General features: G+C 43.4%; 1 protein-coding gene across 1 annotated transcript in view; it reads right to left on the bottom strand.

Moving 5' to 3' along the window:
• LOC126263512 (lachesin-like) overlaps window positions 1–25,775 on the bottom strand; it is a 242,988-nt gene that overhangs the window by 61,776 nt on the left and 155,437 nt on the right. Inside the window, exon 5 of the mRNA XM_049960605.1 lies at window positions 22,455–22,647. Coding sequence (XP_049816562.1) covers window positions 22,455–22,647 — 193 coding nt within the window. The remainder of the gene's footprint in view (window positions 1–22,454; window positions 22,648–25,775) is intronic.

Here is a 25,775-nt window from a genome sequence, read left to right as displayed (position 1 = left end):
TTTTATTTGTGTGTGTGTGTGGGTGGGGGGTTATGTGTGTAATCAATGATTGTCCCATTTCATGTTACCTGGGATAGATCCTTTTTCCTTGCCCTGTAAGTGCACTAAGACTGCGTACATCTAATAAAGATTTCAAGATGTACATATGAGTAGGCGAGTAATGGTGTCAAAACAACAATTGCTGGCAGTAATTTCTGTTTCTCTGTCTGGTAACTGAGCGTGACCTGATGTCTGAAGGATGCACGCATGCGGAACATTAGCTCTCCTGTCTACAATCTCGTGGGATCAGAATAATAAGAACTTTACCATCAACGAATGTAAATGGTCGTTGGACTGCAAACACGTGAAGTACGTTGGAAGTAACAACCTAAGCATAAACAGCCGAACCATAGCCAGTGTATTAAATAAATAATATTGAACATTTGGTGTAGAAAACTTAACATTTACCTCAGTATTTATGATTGTCTATGGGTGTGACATTAGTACGGAAAAATGAATCGAAAGGAACGGAACAAGGTAACACCGTAGGCATCCAGCAAGGAAGCCTCATATAACCTTGCTCTGTCCACACTTCGTCCATCCTCCAATTCACTTTTATTGTCAGGAACCACCGGTATGGTATTGACGTCATTGCAAAGGGTCCATTCTGAATTCATTATTGGATTGATTAAGACATGATTATAAGCGCTCATATGGAACGGACGTCTCTCCCCTTACTAAAATTAATGCCTCGTTGCCAGCTTTGGCGTTGAATTAAACGGAAATATGGGAACCTACGACCGTGTCGAGTTTGCTAGCGACGCTGCTATGCGTCCTTTCGATGCAAAGGTGTACGCAGCTACCGGATGCAATATACTCGCCATTAACCTGCGAACAGGAACATAAATTGACGTACCTCTGTACATACTGGTTTCGCTATTTCCTTTCACAGATCTTTTATTATGACGTATATGTCTCTGATAAAGCTGCAGGAACACTGTTTCTGCCGAAAGGGGCAGACTAATTAGTGCATGGAATCTGATTTGCACGTCACGCTTGGCCGTGAAAAGGGAGAATTGGCGCAAATGAAGAATTTAATTAAATTTCTTACTGAGTTCTGCTCTGTTCATCTCCAGCGGCCCAAATATTCGTTGTAATTCCGCATTTGCCTCTTCTGAAAGTCGAAGTTTAATTTCCACGACGGCTTATTTGTCATTGGCGTCGTTCCTAAGACGAGCTGATTTTCCGGCATTTCCTTTTGACTTGAGCGTGGCACTAATACATAACTATAGCGAAAGCTTCAGAAATCTCGCTTATTATATTTCCTCCAGCCCCAGACGCTTTTGTCGCTCTTCTCCATTGTGTATTATCGAGTACTGAACTGTAATTTCAGGAATACGGAAACTTTACAAGAGTAATAGCCTCGTTATCCTTTGTCATTTTGTTTTCATTAGTCCGTTATCTTTCGGTTGCCCAGCTACCCTTTTGAAGTGTAGGCCAAATTTTATTCTGATACTTGAACAAATACCACGCAAGGATCATGTTATTCCGACTTCCTCTACCTTATCTTTAAAAAGTAATATCTATTAACAGGTCAGAGGTTTCGGTAAAAACAGACTTTCTGTTCTCTCGGAACATAATAATTTCTCCGATACAGCCGTATTTTAAGAAAAGGACCAAACATGTTAGCCAGGTTAATAAATATTTTCGCCAACGAATAGCAAAGAAATCTTAGGCAGCAGAAGAAATATTACAACTGATCGGTGAATGAAAAAGTACAGAACTCCTCACGGAAATTTACGAATACAAATACAGAAATGTAAGACACTCAGGAATGAAATGAATGAGTTCAAGGAAGCCAAGGCAAAATGGCAGCAGGAAAAACGTGAAGATATCGAAAAAGAAATGCTCGCCACAACGACTGATTCAGCCTATATGTAAATCAAAACAACCTCCGGTGAAATGAAAACCACGATTGGCAACGTGAAGCGTGTAACAGAAATTCCACGGCTAAGCGAGGAGTAAAGAGCGCATAGGAGGAAAGAGCACAGTAATGGTACCCATGACGGACAGGACTTGTGTGATGAAGTGATTCAGGAACAAGTGGAAACTGATATGGAGAACATAGGAGATGCAGTACAGTAGACGCAGTATAGTAGAGCTTTGGAAGCCTTGTGATCAAATAAGGGAGATGAGAAATATCAATACATCAGAATTTCAAGAATCATTGGGGAGTGGCAGCTTAGCCACTACTCAAGTTGGAGACAAGTATAACAACACAAGAATGGATAAGAAAATTAAGGATGTGTCAGATGACGATCAGCTGGCTGTCGGAAAGCTAAGGGCACCAGAGAGCAGTTCGGACCTTGCAACTGGTAATGGAAGCAAGATTTAAGAAAAATTGAGATACGTTCATATGATTGGATAGCCTAGAAAAAACTTTCGTCAGAACAAGATTGTGCATGATGTTCGAAATCCTGAGAAAAATAGGGGTAACATGTAGAGAAATACGGGTATATACGGTATGCACAAGAACCAAGAGGGAACAACAAGAAAGGAACACCAAGAACACGTAAGTGCACGAACTGAAAAGGGTGTAAGAAAGGGACGAAGAAGAATTACAGGGCCTGTTAGTGGGATGAACAATCTAATGAGTATGGAACGTGGATTGATAGTGAACCGAAGAAAGACGGAAGTAATAAGGGATTGCAGAAATGAGTGTAGAGACAAACTTAAAATCAAAATTGATGATCACGAAGTAGAGGAAATTAAAGAATTTTGGTACCTTAGAAGCAAGCAGCAAACGCGAAGATGTACAGTCTATGTGCTCACAGAAACAGTGTAGTAGCCATTCAAGAAAGGCCTTTATCTGCAGTGCTGGCTGAGGACAACAAACTTGTGTGTCTTACTAGTGCTGTACAATCAGTCCATTTACAATTTGACATTTGAGCGTCAGTCAATTTGCACCACCGTAGCACTTACGGATTTCTGTTGGCTCAAAGTCCTACTGATTTGCAACACAGCGGGAGTGTAACATTCATTACTCTCACTAAGTGGGCGTCCTCTTTCGTTACTCTAAAGACGAAAACTGATTTTAAGAGAACTGTGAACCGCGAACAGTCACTGACAGTTTTCCCTTGCTGCACCTGGAAGATTTCATGGATAAGTTGCGTGTCGGTCGTTATTTTGCCAAAAGTGACATGCGCTGTACTGTTTGCAAATATCTCTGGATGAGCAATCGCAACAAGTCTTAGTCATTAACACGTATCTGGATGTCTTCAAATTTTTGAGGTTACCGTCTAGCAGTGCTTCTACGCCTGCCATTCTTCATCGCTTTCTGGAGCAGCTGACTGCAAAAGTTCCGTTTAACTCGAATTATTCAGATGACATTGTTGTCTCGGCTCGCACTTATGAAGAACACATTTATAATCTTCGCACTCTGTTTCAGGTGTTGTCTGCAGCTGGTCTTACGTGTCACACTGACATATGTGTGTTTTTTCAGACAGGACTTGAATACTTAAGGCATGTCATTTGTAGCCTGGGCGTTCGCTCATTGCAATCCCATGTGCTTGCTATGTGTGACCTTCCACAACCATGCAGTGATCGGGAATTGCAGTCTATGTTAGGGTAGCTCACGTATTACATCCTTTTTATTCCTAACTCCTCTCAAATCGCGACTCCCTTGCACCGCTTGCACAAGAAGAATTTTCTTTCTGTGTCGTTACAAGAGTACCAGTCCGCTTTCGAGAAGAAAAATGGTTTCCTTAGTGATTGACGCTTTGTTCATTTTGATCCAGTGAAACCTATGGTCCTGGCCGTGGATGCTTTCTCTTATAGCATCGGTGCAGTTTTGTAGCTTAAATTTGGTGCTGTTGAAAGTGTGATTGACATTGCTTCGAAATATTTGAAGAAAGCTCTATGTAATGATTCACAAACTGAAAAGGAGGCTCTCTCCATTGTCTGAGGTATCACTAAGGTTCTCCAGCTCCTTTTTGGCAGAAAATTTTGTTTGGTGACCGACCAAAAACGCCTACAATGTTTGTTGAGCCATTATCAGTCACTCCAAATTCGCACGGAGCAGAAGCTGCCACCGTGGGCTCTTCTTTTGTCAAATTATTAATATGAGATTGTGTACAGGCTCACTTACAAGCATGCCCATGCAGATGCTCTTTCTTGCCTCCCTTTTGGATCAGACTCAATATTCCATGGGGCCTGTGCTTCTTGTTGCTACATTCATACAAAAGACATGCTTTGTTTAGCTTTCCGTTTAACCACTGGAAGCTGCAGCATAAGATCCCGATTTCCACATTCTGTTGCACTACAAGCGCACTGGTAGGCCCCGTTCAGCCAGACAAATTTATAGCCCTCTGGTTCACCGAAATTTTGCCCGTCGGCATGCCACTGCAGTTTACCAAGGTGTCATTTTGCCTCGTACCGGTAATAAGTAGTCATTTGTTGTGATTCCCCAGGCTACCAGGCTGACATGCTTTAATTCTACTTTAAGGACGCTTGGACATCGTTCGCAGCAAGCAGCTGGCGCGACGTCATTGCACCTGGCATGATCTGGATGGATAACGTGAACAGTTGACTTCTCAGAGCGAAACATGTGGTGAATATCAGTCAGTCCCGCCTCAGCAGTTCTTTGAATGGCCCAAACCTCAAGCTACTTGGCACCGTATGCACTTGGATTTCTTGAGCCCTTACTGGAATATACATTGGCTCACCATCGTTGACGCTTGCAGCAAAGTCCGCTTCGTGGTTCCTATGCACTCTACTAAAGCTCATTCCTCAATCCAAGCCTCGTCGACGATCTTTTACCTCGAGGAATTGCTTGAAGTGATTGTCACTGACAATAGACCTCAATTTGTTGCCGCAGAGTTTGAACAATTTTGCACAACGTCCAGCATCACTTACATGACGAGTGCACTGTTCCACATGCAATAAAGTGGAGAGTCTGAACGCTTTGTTAGGACCTTTAAGTAAGAAATGGACAAACAGCGTGCCTCACACACACACACACACACACACACACACACACACAGGATCAAGCTCTGTTGCTCTTCTCATCTCCCTACTTCTTCCAGCCAAACGAAAGACCACCGTCAGTAGAGCTGTTACATGGACGGCACGTCCACACTTTGCTTCAGATGCTGCAGCTGCCATGCCGGACAGCGCTCAGTCCTACCAGATAAGCCAAGTATCACAATAACGATTGAATCATTTACAGACTGTATGGCGGACAGAGGCGTTGGGAGCGAGGCACCATCATTGTCATTCTTGGACATTGTGTCTGTTTACTTCAGGCATCGAGAGCACTGCTGAGTCCATGTAAGTTTCAGGATCCTTTCGCAGACTTAGTGCCCTCGGATTCCATTCCTGCCTCAACACAGCAGCCCTCGCGGCATCCAGCTCCCAGAAGCCTGTCTCAGAACTGATGAAAGTCGGCGCTTATTCATGGACGTCGCCGTTCTCCCGTCCTCACAGCTACCGTCATCTGGGATGGGCGTCTCGTCCCAGCAGCTATTCATGTGACTCCTCAGGTCGCTCTGTAGTCATCAAGGTGCCTCCATCCTCGTTTGCTGCTTCACCTCTGGATGTGAGTGAATGACATCTGTCCAGTTTTTTGGGCTGGTGTTCACAGGAGGGCTAAGGGCGTATGTCAGGGCCTGAGCAGAAGCTTGGCATGAGCCTCACTTTCGGTTCCAGGCTCCCCATTGCGACTTGCGTTCAGTCCTCCGCCTCAGTCATTGTTCACATGTCTACACTACACGATGACAGTGAGTAGATTTAGAGAGAAGGGATGTGGTATCGTATATCAATACCACGCTACAGACCTCAGAGGTGGCAACGGAATTTAAAGTTCCTGTCTGACGCCAATAGCGCTCGCAAAGGATTTAGCAGGCCCAATGGTGCGTGCCTGCTGATCCACGCCTCCAGCAGCTTTGGACTACGAGTGCTCTCTGCCACTGGATGGCTGTTGGCCAACACAATGGACTTGCACTTGGAGACTCTTTGCTATAACATCATCATTTGTGCTTAGTAGAGAGAGTTTCTTTGTTGTTGCTGTTGTAAGGGCTGGACTCTACATCTTGCTGCGTTTTTGCGATGGGAAATAAAACTTAAGTAAATTTTCTGTAAGTTGTACCTAACACATATATTGCGACTGAGATGGGGCGTGTTGTTCGTCTGGAGACCAGGCTCTGGTACTCCGCTGATGGAAACCTTGTATTCGACTGTCACGTTGATGGCCAGTACAGTCCGCAGCTGAGAAAAATGCAGCCGAAAGTAATGTGACCGCGAGTCGGTAACGTCGATTATACAGTACAGTACACGAAACTCTAAAGATATTTTAATGAATACAATTATGTTAGTAGTTAAATTAACTCATTAGAAAATGTTCCAGCGAGGCAAATACAAGATGCAGTTAAATAAAAACGAAACAGACGGAAAAAAGTAAGTAAACTGCTTTCATGGAAAATGTTTGCGGTCGCCAACAGATCATGATTGTACCCGAAGCATGCACATGTTCATCAGAAGCAAATACATGACATTGAATATCTTTATTGAGGGCTAAAAGAATTGAAATCTAATGGGAAGACGAAGGGGCCATATGGAGGATGTGTGGGGGCTTCCCATCGAAATTTCGGCAGCGTACTCGAAACAATCTTGGCAACATGCTTGAATGACCCAATGTTGTTGAAACGAATGAGTCACCTCATGTAATTTTTGACGTTGTGTATCGCATGTTGGCAAGGTTGTTTTGACTACACCCCAGAAGTTTCGCCAGGATGCTCTTACACTTCATCCATAAAGCCCCCATCCCTCTCCATGCGAATTCCAAATTCTTCAGGGCTAGTGATCTGCTTTGGATAAAGTGATGGACGCCTGGATTCAATAATACTTTTGAAATATTAACCTCTACTTATTTTTTCCATCTGTCTCGTTCTCATTTGACTCTCGCTCTCTCTCAGTCCAAAAAGGCCGCACGGCACCGACTGACCGCCGTGTCATCCTCAGATGATATGCGTTACTACATGCGGGTATGGAGGGTCATGTGGTCAGCACACCACCCTCCCAGTCAAAATGAATTTCCGCGAACGAAATCTATATTTCTCACTCAGCTTCTCATTTGGCCTCATAAGGACTGAGTGCAACCCGCTTGCCAATAGCGCCTGGCAGATCCGGATGGTCACCCATCCAAGAGCTAGCAAGTCAGACAGCGTTTAGCTTTGGTGATCTGACGATAGCCGGTGTTACGACTACGTTGGACTTTCATCTGACTGCCTCTGATATATTATATCTTCAGTGTATTGACATTTCTAAAATAATATTGGTCAAATTCTGTGTGTGTGTGTGTGTGAGTCAGGGTGCCATTTGTGCTTTTACCAATTGGGGGGGGGATGTCTTAGGGGGTTATTAGTATTATACATGTTACTAGCTTGGACTGTGACGTTACGCATGGTTAAACAACTATTTACAAATAGATGTTAATGCCGAAACTCACTATTCATGCGTGTGCACTATCAGAAAAGCCATCCCTTGTTATATCTTTAAAAGTACATTATAGGTAAAGCTTATTTACAAAATCATCTACATACAGGTATACGAGGGTAATTCAAAAAGTAGAGGCACATTTGTGAAAAGCTGTACTTATTCTGATGATAGAAAACTGAAACATATTAATAGCATTAATAGTAAGACTTATTAAAAACTTTCAGTGTTCGGCTCCACAAATTTAAATTATATGTAAAGTTTTACTCCAGTGCGTGGGAAATAAACATCCCAGGTTGGGGTGCATAAACTAAAACCAGAGGAGGGGATGGTCTGATGCAGAGGGTGGAAATCCCCCCCATCGCCCCCTCCCCCCACTTGCAAATCGCACACTTGTGTGAGTGGATGCTGTATAAATAGTTTATTCATAGGGGTACTGCTTATACGTCTATTCAAATGCATTTTTTCTTCGCGATACACGTTTTGCTTTACTCAGTTGAAGCATCTGATAATGATGTTTACTTTTCCGTGTCTTGCTCACAATGTTCATGTGATGTGTGTTCCATAATATATTCTGTTTTTCTCGCTGGTGATGCACATAAAAAATAAACAACTGGAAGACAGTAAATGGTGAATAGTTAAGCGCAATAAGACTGACGATGAAGTCCACTGGTAACATAATATTCTTCAAACGACCAATAGAGAGCACTGGCAGCTACCGGGTAGGAGGTTGGCAGAGGAAGGGCTGTTTCCTCGCTGCCCGCCTTACAATTCGCAGCCATTCTTCTCAGCTGCCTAGTGTACGAGGTCTGACAACATCTCAGCCATATGACACTAACCATTACATTCGCCAAGTTGATAGAAGCACCCTGTCTCCTGCATATCACCTACCTCTAATTCAGTTGCCGGCCGCGGTGGTCTCGCGGTTAAGGCGCTCAGTCCGGAACCGCGCGACTGCTACGGTCGCAGGTTCGAATCCTGCCTCGGGCATGGATGTGTGTGATGTCCTTAGGTTAGTTAGGTTTAAGTAGTTCTAAGTTCTAGGGGACTGATGACCGCAGAAGTTAAGTCCCATAGTGCTCAGAGCCATTTGAACCATTTTTTGAATTCAGTTGCTCATAAGCGTGTATTTTTGTAATTGACGTATTGCCAACTGAAATTATGTGAACTTAGTAAATGTTTGTTTCATAGCTAATTACAACACGATCACTTAAATTTGTATAAAATATTCACGTTACCGTTCTCGCCAATTACCTAGTATCCTCAAATGTACTTAGTCCACTTATATATCCGTACGAATAAGAACATCTGGAAGTGGTAACTTTTCCTCTTTTTTCTCTTTTTTTAGTTTCATTCCATCCATGAAGGGGATGGCTAACCCATTTTCGAAAAATCGATGGTTTCGTTTGGGCCAGGGGTTATATGTTATGCTGTGGTGACTCTAAATATTTATTAAAATTTGGGACTGGATGATATTCTATTTCCACTTATTGTTTGATTTCTTAGTTTGTCTTCCATGGGGATGGATATTACAAATCCCAGCATATCCCTTACAACGAAGAAAAAACTCTCCCTAAAAAACCTGAGTGGTGTTGATTCACCTAATCTTCAGGCTGTTTCAGATGTTGCAAAAATAACTTCAATCTAGGTACACCGCAGGCTTAATTGAGTAAATCGAGCAAATAACTTAGAAGGCTCGTTTAAGGTAATAAAATGAACTACCCTAACGAGAAAGAGGAAAGGAGCACAAGGTATATTGGTAAACAGGGAATGGTATTATTCAAATATATTTTTAATCGGATAATTATGCAAATAAGTAAAGAATTAAAAAAAATTCATAAATAAATTAATCACAGGTAAGGGGATTATTCCTCTTTACAAAATTTATTTATTACTTATTATTCGTAATTTAAATAACGAATAATGTGGAATCTTACAGCATTTACTTTCTTTACTTCATTGACAGAATTTAATAAATACCTTTTGTTTCTGTGGCTCAGTGCCGTTTCTAGTTGACAAATGGTTTGTTCAGAAATATGCCTCAGTTACTCCTTGGGTTATGTTGCGGATTGCAAAGCTAGAGGAAAAAGCCGGGCCATTGTTTTGGAGTACATGTTGTAATGTAGGTTCCCCTCTAACTGGTTCCGTAAGTCGGTTCAGATGCGGCAGAAAGGCAAGGGCACATCTACATGCCTAATAACACACTGCAATGTGCACCAACTTTTGGGCTGAGCACAGCTTTACTTGCTCCAAAGCGTAACGAATGCAACGTAAATATGCTTTGTAGCTGGATGGAGCACAGTTCAACTATCTTTGCACTTGCCAGTAATCCCTCCCCCCCCCCCCTCGCTCCCTCACTGGTGACATACTGAAGTACTCTACATAAGTAGAAAATGCAATGAACAGAAACTCTTAATCTACAATATCTTCCTCCATTGTACCAAGGTTGCATACTGAAGTACTCTACATAATTAGAAAATGCAGTCAACAGTAACTCTTAATCTACAATGTCTTCCTCCATTGTACCAAGGTTGGTATCAGTATTAGATACGTGCATTTCATTGCTGTAATTACTTACTTCGTCCTTGTTTGCAGTGCTACGAAGTGAGTGAACGAAATTAAGAACTCAGTAATCGCTAATAACTAACACCAATAGACTTAAAATAAGTCTCCTAAAGCTGTTTTGGAAGGCTGCTGAACGTCCAGTCACCCAGATCTGAGTACGCTATTACGTTAAATCATGAAATAGCTCCGAAATGATGAAATACATCCAACAAACGCATACGCAGGTACATAATTTTGAGACTGAAACATCTGGAAAGGGACACTGGGTTACAGTAACAGAGTTAATAATTTGCAGTAGGCTAAAATGCTTTTTAGTGAGAAAGTGTCAACAGACAATAGGAAAATATTTTTCGCCTTTCTACATCAACTGCAATTACAGCGGCAATGCCTTAACCCCGATTTACCTGAGTTGCTGCCCATGACCAAGAAAGGTTTACAACAATCTACAGACATGTAATAGCCATTGAAATGTCTAAGAAGTAGTTTTACAAGTTTCAGTTGGTGCTATGACGTAAAAAGGAAATTTATTTTGTACGTGATTTGGGGTGTGAAGCCAGCGTGGAATCACAACGACGGTATTTGCCAAAATAATTGATAAATTTTCAGTTTTTCATAGAAAAGATTATTGTTTGTCACTCTTACATCGTTATCCTGAAATAAAGGCGATATCAGGAGATGTAACACACCGATATCTTCTTCCCACGTATAGAATGTATTTTCTTTTGCGCGTGATAACTGGAAATCTTTGAAAATCAAATAAAGTTGTTGATGAGAATTTTGGAAAAAGAGCAGGTCTGAAAACTAATTTCAAAGTAAAAATACGTTGGATTAATAAATGACAATGTGTTGGAACAGGAAGTCTCATTCGATTTCAGATTTATCAATTATTCCTAAAGATTTTTATTCTCAGACGATGAACAGATGCTTCTATTAATGCAGATTAATATGGTTTCGAATAAATATTTTCATTCGTTATTCACGAATAGCGAATACAATTTGTTATCTGTATTCGTTATACGCCAGTCGAATAAATTTTGCCCAACTCTGGTGGTAAGGGAAGCGCGTGATGCATGCGCACACTGCAAGTACCGAGGCTGTGTGCAAGTGATCTGAGCTGTTGACATCCGCGTGAGCGTGGGCAAGTGCTCGCTCTGCCGTGTCGCACCCGGTCCATGCGCCTGCAGGTCTCTTAGAGTCTTCTCTTACGTACCGTGGAGTAGAGGGGAACTAGCGAGCAGTGTGTGGCTACTCCAGCAGCTGTGGTGATACGTTTTTCCCTCTTTAATCGCCCTGGCGTGAAGTCACCTGTGTAGATGTTGATGGAACAAATTCCTATCACCCTGAAAAGTGCAGGAGAGTGGAGTTATATACTTGCTCAGCTGTGTGATGGTGTGGTTATTCATTTGCAAGAATGTATCGGCTAGAGTTGCTCCTTTCTACCACATATAGTTAGTCCGTTTACTGTTGCTTGGACTCGGAAGCTGACGTCTGCGTGGCTCCACATTCGGTGTGCGCGCTTTGTCAATCTGCTATCTGGTCTTCGCATATTGGTTTTGCATGTTTTCAGGCTATTTCCGCAATGGTATGTTGTTGGCGGTTAGGGGAATTTGCTTTTTCTTATACCACGCCATCCTCGGAAAGGATTTGTTATTAATAGTTGTCGGTCTGATGGTTTGCATTGGTGAGAACTTGTGCTGCTGGTTGTTTTAGACACCAGGTCCAGGGAAATTGGTTCTGGCTCGCTTGCGAGTGTTTCCATAGTGACGCGTTGTTGCTAATTTGGAACGCTTACGTTTTTGTTGTGTGTAGAACCTGTGGAAGATCAGTGACCGATAGTGCATTTGTCTGATACTTTGCACCACCATCTCTCTACTGACGCCCTTGAGTAGTGTAACTGAATGAATTCTTATACTGGTCTCATATCAGTGAGTACGCCATTCGTGTAGTGAGTATAATCGTGTGGAAGGAAATGTGCGGGGAGTTAGGTACTATACAGCATGCTTCTGGAAGTAAAAGTGTTTTTGAGTTGTTACTCCCAGTTACCACCTGGTTTGTTAACCCACTTATGAACTGTGAAAGTACCGTGTAACATTGTCACGTTCTATTAGGAGCTCTTTAGTGTTCGTTTCCTACTGAAGGCATCGACAAGCTGACCTTAGAGTTCTTTTTTTTTGGTGAATTTGGTGAACGAAAGTGTTCTCGGTCAGTCGTGAATCACGTCTTGAATAGTTCGCTTTGCCTTGTTTATGAATGTTTGCACAACTGAATTGTGGCTGGTGTTTTGGGACGCTTAGGTTTTTTATGCTCTCATACGCATTCGAAAAGGAGGATCAGTTACCAATAATTTTTCTGTCAGGAGTTTGGAAGTAAAATTGTGTTTAGAGATTTTTGAGTTGGTGCAATCCGACTGAAGTGCTGTAACGATTCCTTTCGGCAGTGATTGCATGATACAATTATTGCGTTCAGTGCTGGGGGAGACGAATTTTGGACGTAATTCAGAGAAACAGACCAGCAAACCTCGCTTGTGTACTGTGTCGAATTCTGGGTGATTGTAGGTGAATGTCATCACCATAATTACGACCGACTGAGCCGCTGCTGTTTGATTGTCCACTCGTTCGCGTCAGTCCCTGTTACGACTGTCCGAGGAGGTGTGGCTCGCAAAAGCCGTGTCCAAATTAGCATCGAGTTTAGTTGTAAGTGAGATTGAACTTTTATTAATTTTGCTAGCCTTTTTTGTGAGATTCACTTAATTTTATTAGCTGTGTTTCTTAAACGGGTTTTGATTGCGCGCACGTCCGCATATCCAATTTAAGTTGTTGGTTTCTGATGATCATGGTACCGCTGTTGTTGATTACTTTCAGGAATGACGTACAACAAAGGTGTCCACTTTGGTCAATGGCTGTCCTGAGATGTTAACTAATTCTGCAGCGGGAGATGTTCTATCAGCGATAAATCAGCATCGGGGAGCTGACTATCAGCAAGGATACCACCGCATACTGTGTCCTGCTGTTAGTCTGGATTAGGCTAGTGGCCTTCTAGGTACATGGCTGTCTCGGTTGTAAACTGATATCCTAGATTAAGCTACGGCTAGTTCCATTTAGCCTAAGTGGGTTATCACACGACAGCTGAGTGATATTGTATGATAAAAGGCTACTACCTTAGTTGTGACTGACGCTATCGTCATTAAAACTAACAAAATCGAATGAACCCTCTAAATTAAGAACTAGCTCAGGGTTATCTTAGTGAGCGGCCACTAGTGTGTTTTTTAATAGGTGGTAACTATTATTACTAGCCGGCCACAGGATAACGTCTGAGATACGTAGTTAACTACCTTTGCTGTCGATGTGGTTTCTCATTAGTAATCTGTGGTGACCGTTGAACCTGCGTGTTTATCAATGTCACTAAGTAACTGTATCTGTATGAAGTGGTACACACGGCTTATGAGCATTTTAGTGATTACCAACCATACAATAGCGATTGAAAGAGCGTTTTTCCCATATCGTTTAATTTTCATTGGGGTTAGAATTTTATTTTCTTGAATTATTTGTTAAATGGTGATTACCGAATGGATTTCCGCTTAAGTTGTAGGTGATTGATTAAGGGAATGTTTTTATTTTGTGTGTATGTAATGTTGCCATCCAGCTGTACTGTTAGGTAGACTGAGAAGTAATTTAAAATGTTCAGTAGATCTGATTTGTTATTCAGCTCTCTGTTCCAAAATAGGAGACCTTCTGCTGTCTATTCGTTTACCATTCTAAGCAACTGAAACGTTCGCACCGTCTTTCCTAGTGAAGCTATGCTAGTCGATCTGGTTCAAAGAGTCGCTATCATATAAAACTTCAATAATTTTAATTATATGTCAGATAATAACGGAGAGAGCGTGCAGCGTTCCATAGCCAATCCGATCTACGTCCGTGACAGACTGACGACAGGATATCGGGCGAAGGTAACGCTATTTTTTTCCTCGAGGCTGGTCAAATATGGCAGTAAGCATTACACTTAACATCTCGCCTAAGGCGCCGAGGGTCGATGTCAGTGGAATACGAGGAAACACTCCGATACGCGTGATGGAAGAATACCGAGTGAAATTTAAAACGACAACAAAACGCTTAGGCGATCGCGTGTCGAGGGAATGAGAAGGAATGTTCCAGGTAGATAATGAAGAGGACGGTGTGCATCTAGAATCAATTAAGAACGAAATGAGAGGTCAATCAACGATACATTAGGTGTCAGCAGTCAGTTTGAGAATCCAGCACCCAGAGGGCAGTGACGCTCCGCAGCAGCGTCTGATGAGCAATAGATATTCAACTACGAGAAAACGGAGACTGATTGTGGTGGACTCACGTCAGCTGCAAGCTAAGTAGCGTTTTACAGTTCTCATAGTAGTAGTGCTGAACAGAGGCTGCTTGCTTCTGTTCCGAGGAGCTGGAATAGGAGAATGTCAGTGAACAGCGGGGAAATGGCACTGCTGTCCAGCTGCTTAGCTGGGTGGTAACGTGCTCGCCTCCCATGCAAGTGGGACCAGGTTCGATTCCCTGATGACTTGGAGATTTTTTCCGCTAGGGGACTAGGTGTTGTTCTTATCATCATTTCATCCTCATGATCGGCGCGGTAGTTTCCCAACGTGGCGTCGACTGAAATAAGACTTGCACTTGGCGGCCGAACTTCGCGCACGGAGCCTCCAGGCCAACAATGTCATATGGTCATTTCCATTTCTCCATGTCACTGCTTGGTTCTCGTCTCTTGATGTTAGGCCAAGTGCCCTTAACTACAAGTGAATTAGTTCGAAGTACTGCTGACTGTTTAGTCATACCAAGTGTCAGACCGAATGACACTGCAAGCACTTATCTGTGATAGATACTTTCGATAATTACGAGAAAGGATATCTAACATTCTGGTAAAGACTTTTGCTCCTTCATCACACTAAACAAATGTATTTGTTATAACAATGAATTGATTAAAGAAAGAGTAACAACTTCCTACTTCAGCGAACCATTCCTGCCAACTCTATGTGAGTTACCAACCTTTTGGAACTGAATCCCCTGCAACCAAGGTGACTTACTCCCTCTCATCTCCACTGACAGTGACAAATGAAAAAAAATGAAACTGAATCCACACTGTCGTTGACCTCCTCACTGCACCACGGAAACTTTGGTGCAGTAAACTCGTGTTAAGACGCGACCAAGTTCTGACGTTTGGAGCCGGTTTAATCTGAAGATCGCGTTTGTTCCAAATTGGACTCAGATCCCGAAGAGGGGAAACGGCTTGTTTATGAGAACTGAAAAAATAAAATAAAAACTAAAGAAATGAGGTATCAGGTCAACCGTTCTCAGTCGGAAAAGAAAACCAAACTTTCCTTTCCCCAATCATCTTTCCTGGATCAAGACTTCAAAGGTTGATGAAACACAACAACGAATTGGCTTACTACTATCACTATCATCAGATAACTACCACATAAAGCAACACATTATACGCTACCAAATTACTAGTGCACACCACGAAGATGACGTGCTACAGACGCGAAATTTAACCGACAGGAAGAAGATGCTGTCATATGCAAATGATTAGCTTTTCAGAGCATTCACAAAGGTTGGCGCCAGTGGCGACACCTACAACGTGCTGACATGAGGAAAGTTTCCAACCGATTTCTCATACACAAACAGCAGTTGACCGGCGTTGCCTGGTGAAACATTGTGACGCCTCGTGTAAGGAGGAGAAATGCGTACCATCACGTTTCCGACTTTGATAAAGGTCGGATTGTAACCTATCGCGATTGAGGTTTATCGTATCGCGACATTGCTGCTCGCGTTGGTCGAGATGCAATGACTGTTAGCAGAGTATGGACTCGGTGGGTTCAGGAGTATAACACGGAACGCCATGCTGGATCCCCACGGCCTCGTATCAATAGCAGTCGAGATGACAGGCATCTCATTCTGGACAGGCATCTTATCCGCATGGCTGTAACGGATCGTGCAGCCACGCCTCGATCCCTGAATCAACAGATGGGGACGTTTGCAAGACAACAACCATCTGCACGAACAGTTCGACGACGTTTGCAGCAGCATGGACTATCAGCTCGGAGACCATGCTGCGGTTACCCTTGACGCTGCATCACAGACAGGAGCGCCTGCGATGGTGTACTGAATGACGAAACTGGGTGCACGAATGGCAAAACGTCGTTCTATCGGCTGAATCCAAGTTCTGTTTACAGCATCATGATGGTCGCATCCGTGTTTGGCGACATCGCGGTGAACGCACGTTGGAATCGTATATTCGTCATCGCCATACTGGCGTGTCACCCCGCGTGATGGTATGGGGTGCCATTGGTTACACGTCTCGGTCACCTCTTGTTCGCATTGACGGCACTTTGAACAGTGGACGTTACATTTCAGATGTGTTGCGACACGTGGCTCTACCCTTCATTTGATCCCTGCGAAATCCTACATTTGAGCAGGATAATGCACGACCGCATGTTGCACGTCCTGTACGGGCCTTTCTGGATACAGAAAATGTTCGACTGCTGCCCTGGCCAGCACATTCTCCAGATCTCTCACCAACTGGAAACGTCTGGTCAATGGTGGCCGAGCAACTGGCTCGTCACAATACACCAGCCACTACTCTTGATGAACTGTGGTATCGTGTTGAAGCTGCATTGGCAGCTGTACCTGTACACGCCATCCAAGCTCTGTTTGACGCAATGCCCAGGCGTATCAAGGCCATTATCACGGAGAGAGGCGGTTGTTTTGGCTACTGATTTCTCAGGATCTATGCACCCAAATTGCGTGAAAATGTAAATACAAGTCAGTTCTAGTATAATATATTTGTCCAATGAATACCAGTTTATCATCTGCATTTCTTCTTGGTGTAGGAACTTTAATGTCCAGTAGTGTATCTTAATAAAGCCTAATATTATAATATAAACAATTAATTAATCACATAGAACAAGATGAATCCTCAGCAGTTATGCTGACGGAGGAGTTTAAACAAAGTGTCTTTGGACTAATACAGTCACTCTTAGAGTGTGTGGTTAACAAAGGCAACTGCTCGCACTCACAGCGCACACACCCGCTCTTCCGTGTGCCATCGGTATACAAGAATAACTTGCCACGTAACAATCATAGACTTCAGAGCAGAATTTATGGCTACCGAACATAGGCAATGCACCGTTCGCGTACCACACAGTGCACTGTGTCTATCATGTAACGCCCGTGTGCAACAACCGGCTGCAAAAGCTGGTAGTACTCCTCCTAAAGTGCAGAAAGGCACTTCTCCACCTCGACTGGGAGCGCTGTGTATCCCGTCGGGAAAAGTCACCAACCACTCCACCAGGCTGTTGTAGCCACACAGCGACCACGCCCTGTGCATCCCGCACTGAAGTCCGTCTTACAAACCCACAGCACACCAGATTCTCGAGGGCTCTCGCTCACGGCGGTACCCAGTGTCGCTCGTTTGGCTCCGCGCATTGGCTGACTACAGACCTTTAAAGCCCAGCCTGTGATCTTGCAACGTAAATCACTTAAATATATTACCTAGACGAATATATTCAAAAAATTTCATTACCCTACATTAGTTATGTTTCGGTACAGCGATTTTTTCCCGTCAGTGTACTTCGAAAAGAAGATTGGATTTCAAAGGTCGAGGCTGAAGAGGAAAGTGCAAGTGTGCTAGACTAAAGACGAAAAGAAGAACTGCAGGTGAGGAGACTACATTTAAATCATCGCAGAAAACGTGGAAGAAGAAACCGAAAATACATCCGAAGACACAAGCAGTCACACTGAGAGAATGGATTTATATCTTGGTTTCTTCGGGAAGCAAACCGAGTTGATTCGTCGTACGTGAGACAGGAAAATACGGCGAGTTTTACCGTTCTGAAGATTGACTGCAAGTGTAGATCAGCTAATATTGTTATGTGCATTGAACTGTGAATTATGTTAAAAGAGTGAACACTGAGACGGCTAAGGCTGCGATCATATTGTTTGTGTTAAGTAAATAACAGGGCAATCTGCCATTTAAAATCTAGTCACGCAGACATTATTGTTCAAAGTGTTAAACTTGTCGTACTTGGTTATAGATCAAAACTTTTGTAGTTTACTTAACCAAGGTACGAGACGTTGGAACAAACACTAGAGATTTATTTGAATTTTTATCACTTAGTTTTCTAACCTACGCGCCAGCCACCGCTATTTTTCTGTGGTCAAGTGGATTTGCAAAAGCAAGCAGCATTCCAACGGCAGCAAGCAACTTCCTCGGCTGCAGCGCGCCTCACGGTGAGCCATATCTGAGATCCAACGATTACCATTCAGCCATCTTTTCGATGTTATATCACGTGGAATTAAATGTAGTGTTGGCAAACTGTTAAATGAAATTCAATAAAGACCAGGGAGCACTATTATCATGTCCTTAAGAAATTATCAATATTCCACGGCATATCAATTTATTTAACAGCAATATAATTCTCTATCATATAATCTGCGATTGTACACAATAATCGCAACTGTCTAAACATCGAAGCCTGTATAAGAATGATCTTATTAATAATTTTCTCAGCGCAATGAATACATTAATGAGCTGTAAAAGAAAAAGGTCGAGCATAATTTTGCTAAACATACAAGACTGAATTCAGGAATCAAAATGACATGCATAATCAAAGATTATACTTAATTGAGAGTTATGCTAACAATTCATTTTCTTTTTTCAGAAGTGTGGTCATACAACGTATCAAGTACCCTTCTATAAATATACAACTTAGTTTTTACTAATCTTTGCTCACTCATACGTGACCAATCCTTACGACAGTAATCATTTTGTTATTATTTTCGATCGTAATATGGTTCGGAAATACCGAATAAGTGAAACATGTCAATATATCACTTCTTTTACTTGCCCTTTGCATAACAGTTGCAACGAGTATAATTGAGACACTGATCCATGTATCTATTTACAACAGAAAACAGTTAACGTCTCTGTAATCAACCTTAAAACAGGCCTTATGGTAAGTATGTGTATTTATATTTACTTATGTATACCTTTGTATGTATTGCTTCGTAAGAGTGAAGGCGAGTGCATGGCTGTGTGGCCTTGCTCATCTCAGTCAGATATAAGAGGAAAGATAGCCACAGGGTGATTTGAAGGACTTATTTAGTCAGTTCTGGAGCATTAAGTATTAAGCCGAGTCTGTGAAAGGGGGGTGGTACTTCAAGTTCAATTTGATCAGGAAATTGCTGTTGCGAGCACTTTGTGTACTAAGGTATTAAGAACGGATGATAACATAGTAAATATTGCTATCGGATAGTTATAGAGAATATGGGGTGAGAAGATTGGGTTTGCAAATTTTTAACACTTATAGTAAGAGGCTTGATTTTGCATAAGTTACATCTCCCTTAATTAAAATTTCGTACAATTACCTTAACCAGTCCAGCATTCGTATTACCAGTGATGGATTAGGTTAGGAGGAAGAGTCATGAAGAAGTAGGTTCAGGCCGTGTTAGCAGGTCTCACAGTAGTTTAAGAACACGAGGAACACCAACGATTCTACCAAGCACATCTGGCCATCCAGGTCTATTTTTCCCAAGGAAAATAGCTGGTGTTTTATATTACAACCAGTCGCTTTAAAATGCTTAAAAACACTTATTCTTCTGAAAATTTCAAGAGATCTTGACATCAGAGGGCCTAACATGTACACCCCCACAAAGCACTATACCATTTTCCAAGTATCTTCCTGCTCCCATTATCTATAATCATAGATTGATCTGTCTAGTCCTCATTGTCTAAGTATTACCATTTTACATCTATTAGCTCGAAATGCAGAGGGCTTTAAATATATACTGTCAAGGAACACAACGTAATCATAATTATTGCCCACATCTTCCTAACTGCCTCTAGTTGTTGCAGTATGCTCCACATTGAATCTACTCATCACTTTTTCACGAGTGCTAGCTTGCAACTGCATTCATAACATGAAGTCCCACACGTGTCTGGAATATTTACACCCACGAGCACCCCTTAAATCTGGTTATGGGAGAACTTCAAGAAGTAAGTTACATGATACCGTGGCGAGCCAAGCAATTTTCATGGACACAAAAACATGACATTATATTTTTACATAGTGATTAAACCTCTAAGGACAACAGCAGGAACATGCTGACAGTCGCTCAATTCCTCGATTATAGCTATTCGGTCCTTGGCTTGGCCGCAAAGCCATTCGATGACCGTTGAGAGAACGTCCTCATCGTTGAAAGATCTACTACCTACCCCCCCCCCCCCCTTTCCCCAAGTTCTTTGATTTCCTGGACACTGTCGTCTGCGGTCCATCTCGATGATCTTACTTCACGATAAGTGTCACCCACGTCTGTGCGGTCTTGACCACATTGTTAACATCAGTTCACTATGGTTGGAAGCTGCATTCGTCCAAATTTCATCAGAATTTCGTGGATAATCTGTGTGAAATTTATGACGTTTCGCCCAAAAGAATCATACTGTCCCACGTACTACAACTTAGGAAAACGTTTCCAGTTGCCACGCCATTTCAGTAACACACTGTTATGCAGCCGTCATCCACAGTACAGCAGAACTGCGTCTGCAGGACACCCTCTCTTCTGACAAAGCACCACTACTGTTGCATATTGATCGTAGCGTAGGACGACATGTGTAAATTAACTGTCTTAAGTCCCTAGGTACAATACATACAAAAAACAGATCCACTGCAGTGGACAGAGCTTCTCTCCAAGTTTTTAACCTACATCATATTCTCTAAACGGGCAGTCTTTGCTTTTCGACAAATGTCAATATGCACAAGCAGCTCATTGAGATCCCTGCTGCCGATGGGAAGGCAGGAGAAGCAGCAGCAGCTTGGCAATCGGTCCACTGGGTTACCTATTCGCAGGCGCGATCTAATCCGAGTGGATGATTTCTCTTCATGTTCTGGTACTCCTGCCTGCTAGTGGTGCAATCTGCAACTAAGATATGCCGTGTAAGACAACTCAAAACCTGGAGAGATTCCCTATCCATTGAGACCTCTGGTCTGCACATCTTCTAGTTTCATGCGGCAGCTTTCTGAAATGCTGAAGAGACTTACGAAAAACTCTGTATTTAACTTATTCCATACTGCGTACTTGGCGTTGTCTGGATATTCAATTAGTCCATCTCCTCCTTGCCCCTCTCTCTGACCTCCTCCTCTCCCATTTCACCTTCACTACCCGCTCTCTCTCTCTCCTCTCTCCTGCTCTCTTACGATCTGCTCTTCACCTCTCTCTCTGCCTGTCTCCTCCCCTTTCCTTTCTCTGTACATTTGCCCCTCTCCCACCCCTCTCCCTCCATCTCCACTTTCTCCGTCCATTTCCCTGTCCTCTTCTCCACCACTCTCTTCTTCTGCCTCTCTCAGTCCATCTTTTCCTCTATCCCCTGTCCCTTTCCTTTCTCTGCCCTTCCTCCCCCTCTCTCTGTCCATCTCCCTCTCCTTCTATGTCCATTTTCCCTTTCCCCTCTCTCTGCGATATTCCTCCTATTTTCTATCTCTGTCCATTTCCTTCTTCCCCTCTGTCCATCCAACTCTTCCACCTCCATCCCTCTCCACCTTATCATCCGCAACCGCAGTTGCAGCTTTCTGGATTTTAGCCCCACAATATTTCATTCCAAACAGTAAATAAAATGTGCACCAAGCTTGGTGGCGACCATGTCAGAGCCAATTACTATGGCAGGAGGGCGTTAGGGCATGACGTATGAGGAACAGTGCAACCCTCTAGGAGGAAAGCATGCATGCTGTAACTGTGGCTGCATGGTACAGCGCATATTACACCGCAGTCTCTGTAACAAATTATATAAATGGTCTCTAGCATGGAAACCATGCATTTCCAGATATAAGTTCATTAGACCATTTTTGGTCCGTATCGTTTTTCGATCGACCCCAGGACTTTGTACGCGATGGAAAAAAACCACCTTGTAGTTGGAAGCACCAACTACCTAATGATTCGGTCCTTCTGCATGGAGAAATAACGTATCTGAAAGGAGATTGCCCGCGATGTCCAGGAAAAGCAGGTTACAATTCTATTGTGACATAGATTTTCACTTTTCCCGACGTATCAGTTGACAATTTCTGCCACAGAGTACAGTCACTGTGTATTTTATTGTTTTGAAAAATATTTGTAGTCTATCTAAAAGGCCATTATTCCTCTTTGTGGCCAGTTGAGGCCATCAACAACCTTGGTGAGATATGATCGCAAATGTACCGTTTAAGCTTCAAATCAGTCAAAACCTGGACATAAAGATATGGTGACGTAAACACTTCCAAAATCAAGGCCTAGAAAAGGAAAGCTTGACATCACAGCTCGATACTGGTGAAACGCAGATCTCCATTTTCCTTCATTTGCAGTAATCGGCAGTAGCTTTTAGCAGAAAAGCTGCCGCCATTGCCGCCGCCTTACCCCTGGTCTTGATGCCGGAGGGATCCTTGACGACCAGGTCGGCGCTGTCCTCGCGCCGCCACTGCACGTGCGGAGCGGGGTGACCACGTGCGCGGCACGTCAGCCTCACCGTGCCGCCCTCGGGTACCACCATGTCCCCGGAAGTGTCCTCCGCGATGAAGTCCGGCGGTACCACCACGTGCAGAGTGCCCATCTGCAAAGAGACATCAAACTGATTCTTTAGACACACTCACGTGAAGGCCTTCTGATCTACTTTCAAACCTATCAAACTATTCTACTAATGTCATCTCGTAGAATCGGGTGTACTGCCGGTGGTCCGATATTTCGACATCGTAGCTCTGCGTCTTCATCGGGTGTTCCCTGAGACTGGTTCACGCGCTGACCTTGTCCCATATTTATGCCTGGACGGTGTGTGGCAATCCCTATGCCGACCACGCCTACTGTGGCCATTTCTAGCCGTGGTATCAATCTGTAGGAGCTCCATCTTCGGTCCGCGCCCGTTGCGGCTCTCTTCTGAGGTAGCTGACATCCCAAGGCGTTCCGTATTGGGTCCGCGCCCGATAGGCGCGATCCCAGCACTATCATGGCTCTGTTGAAGTTCCTTTTGCTGCCCGCGATTGAAGATGGAGCGTCTAGAGATTCATACCACCGCCAGAAATGGCCACAGTGGGCGCGGACGGCATAGGAAGCGCCACACACCGCCCAGGCATAAATATGGGACAAGGTCAGCTCGTCAACCAGTCTCAGGGAACACCTGATGAAGACGCCGAGTTACGACGTCGAAATATCGTATTGGAAAGACGGGGACCACCGGCAGTACACCCGATTCTACGAGATGATAACAAATCGCCAGGAAAGTCTTAGAAATTATTTTCTACTAATGATGACAGAAATCCTGCATGTTCGCGTACCAAATTGTCTGCCTTGACGCGACGTCATCAAAATGACGGAAATGAGCCAGTCACAGAAATCCAATATGCAATAACGGAAAAAAAGTCGCAACACCACAAAGTAATTAACGTAGAATAACGAAATTTCCGGCCTACAGCTGCCAAGATAACATATGTCAGTGATTAACATTGCAAGATAACAGGTTAATGTAAACGCGAAATAACTCAAAGCAAATGTGAACTCCTGCTACGTTAATAACAGTTGTAACGATCAGAATGTTGAATTCAAGCATGTAAACGAGCATGCATCGTGTTCTACAGTTGCCAGACCTCGGTTTGTGAGAAGGAGTTCCATACCTCTTATACTTTCTCGGTCAATACAGGGGTGGTTATGCTGTTTGTGGATGATCATGAATTTGTCGTCCGATGATGTCCCATATGTCTTCGATTGGAGACAGATCTGGTGATCGAGCAGGCCGAGGCAACATGTCGACACTCTGCATGGTACGTTGCGCTTCAACAGCGCTGTATGGGCGAGCATTATCCTGTTGCGGAACAATCATTGGAATACTGTTTATGAATGGCAGCACAACAGGTGGAATCAGCAGACTGGCGCACAAATTCACAGTCAAGAGGCGTGGGATAGCCACGAGTGTGCTCCTGCTGCCATACGAAATCACACCCCAAACCATAATTCCCGGTTTAGGTCTAGCGTGTCTAGCACGCAGACAGATGGGTTGCCAGCCCTCAACCAGTTTCCTTCTAACCAACACAGGGCCATCACTGGCACCGAGGCTGAATCAGCTTTCATTAGAAAACACAAATCTCTCCACCCTGACCAACGGGCTCTCACTTGACATCATTGAAGTCGCAAAGGGCGGCGATTTGGGATCAGTGCAATGAACGCCACTGGGCGTCGGGCTCGGTGTTGTCCTTCCAGTAACGGATTTGTAACAGTTGGTTGTGTCACTGTGGCGCAACTCCTGCTGTAGATACAGTACGATTGCCAGAGCTATACGCCGAAACAGGCGGTCTTCCCTCTTGGTAGAGCCACGTTGCCGTCCGGAGTCCGGTCTTCTAGCGACCGCAGGTTATGCTAGACACCGCTGCCAGAAATCATGTACATTGGTTGCATTTCTGTCAAATCTTTCTGCAGTTTCACAGAAGGAAAATGCAGAAGAAACATCCGGCTTCTCGTAACTCTATTAAACGACCTCATTCAGATTCATTGAGGTCTTGATAATGGCGTCTTTGTCGCCTTAAGGGCATTCTTAGCTAGCAAAAACTCACCAAATCCAATTTCAAAGCTAACAACCGCTCTCGATGGTTATTGTGTATATTTAAAGCAAACCTGATTTGCATCCTCATAGTGACACTACTTGCGCCACTCTTATGTAGGGGCGCGAAATAAGAATAGCTATCATCTTTCAGCTGTAGAAACACGCCTACCACTATCCTTCTTGATGTTGCGATTTGTTTTCCGTCATTGTATTTGAAATACTCATCATAGCACTATCTCTGGTGATTTCGCCAGTTCCTGACGACACTGCCACCTTTCAACCTAACCTAGAGTCTGGAAATGTGCAGATCACTGCGACATTATAAATGAACCACGAATCTTGTTGAGGCGGGATGTCTTGCTTGCCTTAACGATACAGATATCCTTATCATAGGTGAGTGACAGTAGAGGCGTGTCTGTTGAGAGGCCAGACAAACTTTTCCATCGTGAAGTGTGGCAGCAGCCTTTCCAGTAGTAGCAGGGGCGTCAATCTGAATGATCGACTGATATGGCCTTGTGTTAGCAGCTAACATTTCCTGGCTGTGCTGGTAATGGAAACGGCTGAAATGAATGGCAGACCCTGGAGTTTTACTGTATGCTTCGTTGCTGACGGGAATCTTAAATAAAGTAATCCGGTGATATAATAATCCCCGATTCAAATCTCCGGGCTAGATTCCTCAGGAAGATGTCGTCATCAGGAAGAACAAAAAAGGCGTTCTAGAGGTCGGAGCACGGAACTTTTGATAGCTCTGATAGTTAGGTTAGAGAGTTTAAAAATGGAAAATGATAGGGTGAAGTTAGATGTAGTGGGAATTAGTGGAGTTTGGTGGCAGGACAAACAGGACTTTTGGTCAGGTAAGTACACTATTATGAACACTAAATCAAATAGGGATAATGCAGTAGTACACCTGCCAATGAATAAGAAAACAATAATGTTGGTAGGCTATTACAATCAGCGTAGTGAACACATTATCTTAGCCAAGATCGACACGAAGCCAACACTCTCCACGTTCGCGCAAGTATATACGCCAACTAGTTCCGCAGCTGATGAAGATTCTGAATGAGTGTATCATCAGATAATAGAAATTCTTCAGATGATGAAGAGGGAGGAAACTTTAACTGAGGTAGGGCACTAGAATTAGGTAACTGGAA

This window comes from Schistocerca nitens, chromosome 6 (assembly GCF_023898315.1).
Source record: "Schistocerca nitens isolate TAMUIC-IGC-003100 chromosome 6, iqSchNite1.1, whole genome shotgun sequence".
NCBI classification, from domain to species: Eukaryota; Metazoa; Arthropoda; class Insecta; order Orthoptera; family Acrididae; genus Schistocerca; species Schistocerca nitens.
The sequence above is the reverse complement of the archived record's forward strand: the minus strand, read 5'-3'. Positions and strand labels throughout refer to the sequence as shown.